Raw genomic sequence first — 8,707 nt, 5'->3', positions numbered from 1 at the left:
TAGATTTATTTGTAATGTTTTTTATAACTTGGCTAAATATACAGACACTTCCTCACTTGGAAGTTTCTCCACCAGTCGACTCCTTTGATGTCCAGTCCTCTGGCTGTGAGAAAAATGGTTTTACTGGCTGCAGGAGCGGCTGGAATAATTTAAGGGAGAACGGGGTAACATAAGCCACTTCTTTTTTTTTTTTACACTGGATGACTTTACTGCAATATTAAAGTGTGGTGGTGAAAATCTATTCTTTAAGGGTTAAATATATATAATTTATGCCCCAGAAAAGAATTCACAACTTCAAACAATTAGAAAATGTGTTCTAATCCCTCAAAATCTGATTACATTGGCAGGAAAATGTGTTATTATAATCATCTTTGTTTTAAAATATATTATTAATGAAAATGTTGGCCTTTTAAAGTTGTCACCCAGATTTCTATCAAGTTATTAGCTATACTCTAAGGACCCCTGTCTCAGTTCCTGGTTTAACAAAAGGTTTGAATACTGCTCAGGCACCGGTAAGCTTTCAGGTTTTCCACAAATTAACATATAATGTCCAAAACCTATCCTTTTTAGTTAAGGTACAAGACTGATAACTTCACAACATGATGAATTTACTTGATATGACAAAAATCTCTATGGTTTGCCAGCCAGTTTCTCTGTGCACTTTAGTCCAAGATGGACAGAGTAATGTTGAGTACACCTCCATTATCTGTGGTCAGATAATTACTCTTAAGGTTAGCTAGATACAGGGGCTGGATCATTTTACCCACTGGCTCAACTTACCCTATTTTCCCCTACTTTTATTATTTATTATTATGTACAGTAGATGGTGGTTATTTATTATGTATGTACAACACATGTTTTGACAAATTATACTCCCTTCACAGACTTTTCCTTAACATTTTAGGGCATTTTGGGCGGCCATATTGGAGGTCACAGCTCTAGCCTATCATACTTCTGGATTTAATATACAAAAGTTTGTGTCTCAGAAGTAACTAAGAGACTAAGTGGGAATTCTTTCTGCTCTCCTATTAACTTGTACCTCAGCAGATAAAAAAAAAAGATCAGATAATCAACATATTACCTAACTACTAGCTAACCAATGTATGTTAACACAGCTGATAAAGACATTTAGCTAGTAGCTAATAGTAGCCAACAGCCTACTCACTCTGATGTTTTGAAGTAGAACTTGCAGGTCACCATTGGTTGGATATCATCTTTTGCATAAATGCTCAGTAAGGCCTGGACTCTGTCATTTGTCTATCTGTCGTTAGCTTTTGTCTGTGACTCCATGTTGAAGTCTTGAAGCACAATGAACAAAATACAAACAGTCAGTTAGTTGCTGCTAATTTTAAAGATGGTGGCTAAATTAAAATGCTGCAAGTACTCAATCGGTCCTAAATGTTCAGCACTGCAGGCCCCACTGGGTTGCTGAACCTTTGGAAAGTACTCAGCTCAATCTGTGCTCTTCAGTCCGTGAAAAACAAATAGAAATGTCATCTTGGATTCTACTTGGATTCTATGGGGTTTTATTCAAATTTACCTGCACTCTGGAGGAAGCTGCATTAGGTGATCTAAACTAGATAAATCTCATTTATTCTAACTTTTAGTCTGCATGCAGAGACGTGAAAAAAACATGTCCCACACGATGTCACCAATATCAGAAAATCAAAAACTGTTAAATGGATGAAAAATAAAGTCAACTTTGATGTTCAAGGCAACGTTTCAAACATGAATTTTTGACATTTGTCCTGAAGAGGGAGCCAGAACACAGGACAAAATTGTGTAATTTCTGGTGAATCTCCTTTTAGTGAAGAACTGTGCTTTTCAGAGGACAGAAATGTGGTAAAGTACCATCTAGGGTGCATTCCTGAGGAGAAAATGTGGTTCAGTGCCCTCCAGTGCGCCCTTCCCTTTCTGCTGTTATTTAGCCCGAGGGCTGTTATGTTATAAAACCAATAAAGATAAACATACAAAAAAGTTCTTTTGTTTTCTTTTTCTTCAGGTGCCAGCTGTTTTTCACCTTTGATATGACAACTGCAAACTGCAGAGTCATGCAGGAAGGGTAATTTATTCATGAGACAGTGCAAATGTTACACAGAACACAAAACGGACGTCATTCTTTCTAAAATTAAACAATAAAAGAAGAGCTAAATGACTAATAGAAAAGCCAAAGTGCCGCAGTAGCCTGAGTTTAAATATTCCTCCCAGCAGTGTACTGGTATGTTTTACAGTTTGCAGTGCAACCCATGCCGCAGCAGCTGCAGCTCTTGTTGTGCTGGTTGCCCTCTCTGCCTTCTTTGCAGAGGTTGGGGTCACGCTGGTGGAAACCTCATAGCTCTGGCAGTATTGTTATGTCTTCCTGTTATTACAAAAGCTGTTTATTATAAGTTTGAACTTCTGTAAGGAATTTGTATTGTACAAACTCCACAGGTAGCCACTGAAAAGACCTCTATGCAGGTCTGTGTCTGCCACTGAAGACATGTCCTCTGTATTTTTTGCATGCTTAAAATGTTAAAGTGACAAATTGCTTACTAATTTTGTCGTACTGTAGCGTGTTGTGAACAAAGGCTGGCATCATCTCACCTATGCCTTATTGTTTGGATTAGTATTAGTAATGAGTTTATTACATTTGTCAGGTAATTTAGAGAAAAACCCGACAGAGTGCAGTTGTGCTCCGCTGCTCAATTTGTTTCACAGTGAAAACGATTTCACAGCAATAAAAAACTGAATTAAAAGAGTCATTTCAAAATTATCCAACTTTATGACTAATTTTGTGGTGAATTCAAATTAAATTTTCATCTTTCACTGACATCACTGCCTTTGCATTTACTGAGCAACACTGTCATGTTTGGTGCACTTGACTTAAAAAGATGACTTCCAACTCATTAACTCAAAATTAAACCAAATTTATTGGTGCCAGATAAGCTGTTTTTTCACACAGATTAGAAGCGGATGAAATGAGGACTGACTGACTGAGTTGTTCACGTTTCTGGGGAATGTCGTGACCAGCTCAGATGACATTAAGATAATTTGATAAGGCCATCTGCCTTATCAAGATGGCCTCACGAAATGTGTTTTTTTTTTTTTTTGTAGCAGCTGAGAGAGTCTAATGTTTCATAATCAACATTACATAATATTGGAAGCATCAGAGGACTTGTGGGACTGTATTAACTGCACTTCTAACAATGCAAGGTCCCCTTCGTGCATAAACACTGCAGGATGTCAGGGTAAAAAAAAAAAAGTGAGGACTGCCCTGTCTCCAACTGAATCACTTTTTTTTGGAGCATTAAGACAATAAAGAAGTAGTATAATGCACATATTTTACATGCTTCTTATTTTTTATTTGTCTATATCTTATATTTCTCTTTGCTTATGTGGTTGGAGCAACTGTAACATAACCCCATCCCCCCTGGAGATCAATGAATTATTAGATTTATTAAATTATTATTGATTAAATTCTTATTATTTTGGATTCTGATAATCCTACATAAGCATAATCTGCCCCATGGCAACCATATAATAATGTGTCATGCTGGAAAACACATGTACTGTGAATGTTGCCTCCACCTGTAAAACTGTGTACTGCATCTTGCTCTGATGACCTCCTCCCTCACAGTGCAAAAACCAACTGAGTTACTTCAAATGACAATGAAGCACCAACGTGACAACTCACAATAACCTAGAATGTTTTCTAAGCACTATAAGAATTATTTAAATGGGACTTGAGATCCTAATTGACAGTAGTTGTACTAAGGTTTTTTTCCATGAGACAGAGTAGTGGTAAAAAATATGGCAAACTTCACAATAAAAGTAAACTGAACTGCATTTTTTGATCTGTGTTTACCTACGTTTCAACAGAGATGACTCTGCACAGACTATTTATGGGTTTATCTCTCTGCATCAACATGTTACAGTACCAGAAGTGAGGTACATACGATACGTGAGCTGAGCAGCTAATTTTCTTCCTTAAGTATATTTTGTGCACACAAATCATCTTTAGCTCCATCTGCTGGTCAATAGATACAATGGCATATGATGTATAAGGCTCACCAGGTCCGTAAAAAACACTGCTGCCTTTTTTTTTGCTCCATGTGTCAATATTCAAGCCATAATCAAAATCATTGGTCTATAGAGTTAAACAAATACCAACTGTGTTGTGAAGTACATCATAACCCCACATCTGGTATTTTCTGCAGCGAATACTCACTTGTTGGTTGTTGAAGGTTTAAAAATCTAAATAAATGAATATGTATTCATATTAGTGCCTCTAATCTACCCTCAGATATCACACCAGCACCCAGAAATCCACAAAGTCGCTGAGGACAGCGTAGTCCTACAGAGTTTGTAGCAGACAAATGCTTAGTTTATCAGTTTTAAAAGAATTAGTACGGGTACAGCTTCTGAATTTAAAACTGTGCAAGAGCTCGAGCGTACATTTACATCTGTTTTTTAACACCCATCAAATTAATTTTGGCCATAAGAAAAACAGCACAGGGTGTGCGTGTGTGTGTGGTATAGTGTGTGAGGTGTGACAACCTTTGTACGCATTGTGGTTAATGTGGCATCAATACACAGTTTTCCTCTCGACCACTTGCCTTTTACCTTAACTCTCTTCCTTTAGAGTAAATGTTGCCTAAGATGAAAAACAAACACAAATATAGCATGGGTATATTTGTGATTATCTAAAGGGCACGTTATGATTTTTGGCCAACAGATAAACTCCTGGTCAAAAGCACAGTCAAATCTTAGGCAGGGTTGAGAGGGTTACTTTAAAAATGCATTCTGATATAATCACTAATTACTTGTTTGAAAAATGTAGTCAGTACTAAATCCAAGCATCACAATATATTAAAGTTAATTGCTTTCTGTTACTTGTTCAGCCCATAATATATAATTTTATTTTTTTGTAGGTTTAGTGTTTGTCCAACAATTTCTTCCTTTGTTATGAATGAAAGCATATTTTAGACTAATAGCGGTGCGTATGTGCTTTTAAATGTACTTTTGTTTTGAGCGTGTTTTCCATACTTCACACTCAAACTTAAAATAAACTGCGATAAACTCATTCTGGGGCTTGTCTTTTCACCCACACACCATCCTGGTCACCAGCATCACCACCTACAGTCCCAGAATATTTTTCAGTAGCAGTGGTGTTGACAGGTTAGCTAGCTAAACAGATTTATGTGTCAGTAACGTTAGCGGTTGGCCTGTGAAGCTAATATTAACAGATGGTCTGTGTAGCTAACATTAGCGGTTGGTCTGTGTAGCTAATGTCAGCAGTTGGTCTTACCTGTAAATGTGTCTTTAAATTAGGTGTTGAGCTCTTGGATGATATACATAGTGTGCATTGTAAATCCTTCTTTAATTATAATCCTGCAAATAATCCCCTTGTTTATTATACCTGTCTATAATCTGACTGCTTTTTTTCTGTAACTGTAATGAAATAAAGTTTACTTTACTACTCCTCAAGCCTGAGCTTAAGCCCACATGTTCACAGAGACCTGCCATGCAGTAATGCGCTACACATTTAGATAAATGGTTCATTAAAAAAAAAAACAGATAAACACCATTCTTAAAATGACTGATATTTCCTTGAGTGCATAATAATAATAAAAAAAGATTTATGAAATTAAAATTTTCTTGATATATCTTATCAACAGCTCACTACCAGTTTGATTAATATTGTTGGATTGCACACAGATAATACATGATTTAGGAAAATAAATAAAAAGGGAGATATCTGTGTTATGGAATGAACCCCTCAAATGTCAAACTGAAGCTGACAGTTTTATCAGGTTTTGCAAAAAGGTCTCATTTAGGCTGCAAGGTGTGATCTCATGTTTTCTGTGCAAGCACAGTTTTAACACCTGCCCCCAAAGTTTCCGCTGTAGAAGCTGGGAGGTCGACTACAAAAGGTGGTGAGGGGGAGCGCTGCTTGTTTGCCACATTGTTCAGCTACTACATCTGTGCACCACCATGATCCACGCATGCTGCATTATATTTTCCTTTCAGCTGCTCTCCCTCACTGGTAAGAAGATATGAGCCCTTTCAATATGATGGCTGGTAGAGAAATTACTATGTAAACTTTTTTAATTATAGCAGTTTTTAAGAATCAAACCTGATTTTAAAAGAAGTCTTTTGTTCAATGGCTACAGATTTGGTGGAATAAAGTATCTCATTTTGTTCTCTTCATTTCATAATAATAATTTGAGTGTTGAGAATTTTGCATTTTGAAATCTGTGTAATAATTTATCTTCTGTCCTCATGTAAGGGGCTTCTGAGAGCGGCATAGTGGGCGGTAGAGTCGCAAAGCCTCATTCCAGACCCTACATGGCATCACTCCAGTTCAACGGACACCATTCATGTGGCGGGATACTCATTCGGGAGGACTTTGTTCTGACTGCTGCACACTGTAATAAGTGAGTTTATCATGCATCGACTCACAATCAGAAAGAATCAAAAATTTTGTTTTTATGTCGTAGCCAATTAAAAACTTCATGAGTACTAATTATTTCCAGTCCCAAGGTAGAGAAGAAGCAAAGTGAAGTACTATAGACTTCACTCAGGTCAAAAAACTACACTAATGTATACTTAGCCTACATGCAAAAAGTACAAAGAAGTACATTTAGTATACTATAATGTCCTAAAAATGAGCTATTTTCATGTACTAATAATGTACTTAATATGCTAAATATATAATTAGTGCTGCTAAATAAGTACACAAATGTAAACTTGGACTACTGTCAAGTATCTCAGGTGAAAAAAGTACAAGTATGATCTAAATATATTTAGTAAATTCATGAATAATGTACTAAAACTGTGCAATTTTCATGTACTAACAATGTACTTAATATGTTGACTATGTGTAAGTAGTGCTGCTAAAAATATATTTGAAACACTATTAAGATATACTTAAATACACGTCAGTACAACTTTTCTTACCAGTACTGACTGACTTTTAAAATGTCCTTATAGTATAGTATACTTAATTATATTTTTAGTGCACTGTAATTCCAAATTCAGATAAGTTGTATTTACAATATTTAGACTGAACTGTAAATATTTTGTATATTATATATATATTTTAAGTGTATTAATGAAAATATGTACTTATAGTAGAAATAAACACAAAGTACAACATTAGCATATCAAGTTTTACTTGTATTTCAGTATATTTAATGGTGTCTAAAAATAGTACAGTCAAGTACACTTTATTTTACTTAAGTATATCTTAAGTAGTATTAATGATATATCATAAGCATATTATGTAGATGGTTAGTGAATGAAAAAAGGTGTACTTAAGTATATTTTTTACCCCGGATTGATAATTGTTTTTATTCCAATTATGATCTCTCATCTACAAATAATTTGTTGTTAATTACTTCATTATATTACATAAATTGTATGTGCATGTTTGTCAAAGACAGAATGAAATGCTTTTACATTATTTGTCTCCTTGTTTGTCAGATCTCAGAACAGCATGACGGTGGTACTTGGAGCACATAACATAAAAAAGGAAGAAAAAACTCAGCAGAAGATCCAAGTGGCTAAATACATTCCACATCCGAATTACAAAGGATTTGATTACGACATTATGTTACTCAAGGTAAATAAAACTGTAAAGTTCTGTAGTGTAAAACTTCGACAGGGTGATGCAGAACATGATGCATGTGAGGTGGAGAGGCCTTAAATCATTCTGCAGGGGGTTTATTTCACAGTAATGACCTGCTGTGGTTCATTTCATCACTGCACTTTCATTTTCTGATGTCTCTTCTCTCTTATGATGAGAGAACTTTGCATAACGTGGCATTTCTACTGAATGCAGGGGTGGATGTGGGTGTTGGGGACGTGCTTCACCTAAAACCTCAATGCTGCTTTGAGAGGACATAAACACACACCGACATGTCTGACAGATGGGTGAGGCGTTTCAGTTGTACTCTGTTCTCGTTTACAGTTGAAAAATAAAGCCAAGCTGAACAAGTATGTGAAGACCATTGGACTGCCAAAGAAAAACGGGAAAATCCCCGCCAACGTTAACTGCGCCGTTGCCGGGTGGGGACAGACTGGGGTCAACGAGCCCAGCTCAGATGTGCTGAAGGAGACCACGGAGAAGATGCAATTCACCTTTGAGTGCAAAAAAATATGGCAAGAACACTTCAACAGTGATTACATGCTGTGCACCAAATTCACCAAAAAGAAAGGAGGGATTTGCCAGGTAATCATATCAAAAGAGAGTTTTTGATGTATATACAACAAAATGCTGCAAACATGGAGAAAACTGTCCATTTATTGACAAAAAACAAGTGTGATGTTTTCCTAACAGTTTGTTCAATCAAGTCTCTCTGTTGCCTTTTTTGCAGGGTGATTCCGGCGGACCTCTTATCTGCAACAGCAAGCCTCAGGGTATAACGTCTTTCACCTTAGATGGTGACTGTAATAATCCAAAGTATCCCCATGTCTTCACTAAAGTCAGTTTCTTTCTTCCCTGGATTAAGGATGTGATGCAGAGATTTGGGAGTGTTGCATGAGCCGCTATTCAGAGGCCAGGAATAATAATAATAATAATTTTTTCGCCCTTTTTAACTTGCTTTTTAAATAACATAGCTTAGCAAGCATTTAGACACAAGTAATGGTCTTAGTTTTGAAAAAAAAAATGCTGTATATGAATGTTTTGCATGCAGAAATAAAGCGCAACTGATTGTACTGGGGA

The 8,707-nt window shown here is 36.2% G+C and overlaps 1 protein-coding gene across 1 annotated transcript; it reads left to right on the top strand.

The window, feature by feature from the left end:
- The first annotated feature begins 5,787 nt into the window (after positions 1-5,787).
- Positions 5,788-8,543, top strand: LOC146323168 (granzyme B-like). The gene is made up of 5 exons (XM_084724127.1): positions 5,788-6,025; positions 6,269-6,416; positions 7,465-7,603; positions 7,952-8,212; positions 8,358-8,543. Exons 1-5 carry the CDS (start codon positions 5,974-5,976, stop codon positions 8,523-8,525), a joined length of 768 nt encoding a protein of 255 aa, XP_084580253.1. The 5' UTR covers positions 5,788-5,973; the 3' UTR covers positions 8,526-8,543.
- The last annotated feature ends 164 nt before the right edge of the window (positions 8,544-8,707 follow it).

Source organism: Lutjanus erythropterus, chromosome 8, assembly GCF_056507025.1.
Source record: "Lutjanus erythropterus isolate fLutEry1 chromosome 8, fLutEry1.hap2, whole genome shotgun sequence".
In the NCBI taxonomy this organism is placed as follows: Eukaryota; Metazoa; Chordata; class Actinopteri; order Lutjaniformes; family Lutjanidae; genus Lutjanus; species Lutjanus erythropterus.
This window is presented reverse-complemented; position numbering and strand designations above follow the sequence as displayed.

Excerpts from the sequence above, each read along its gene's own strand:
- LOC146323168 (XM_084724127.1), top strand. The coding sequence starts at position 5,974 with ATGATCCACGCATGCTGCATTATATTTTCCTTTCAGCTGCTCTCCCTC. Across the intron at positions 6,417-7,464 it reads ACTGCTGCACACTGTAATAA|ATCTCAGAACAGCATGACGG; the intron begins GTGAGTTTATCA and ends CTTGTTTGTCAG. Across the intron at positions 7,604-7,951 it reads ACGACATTATGTTACTCAAG|TTGAAAAATAAAGCCAAGCT; the intron begins GTAAATAAAACT and ends TCTCGTTTACAG.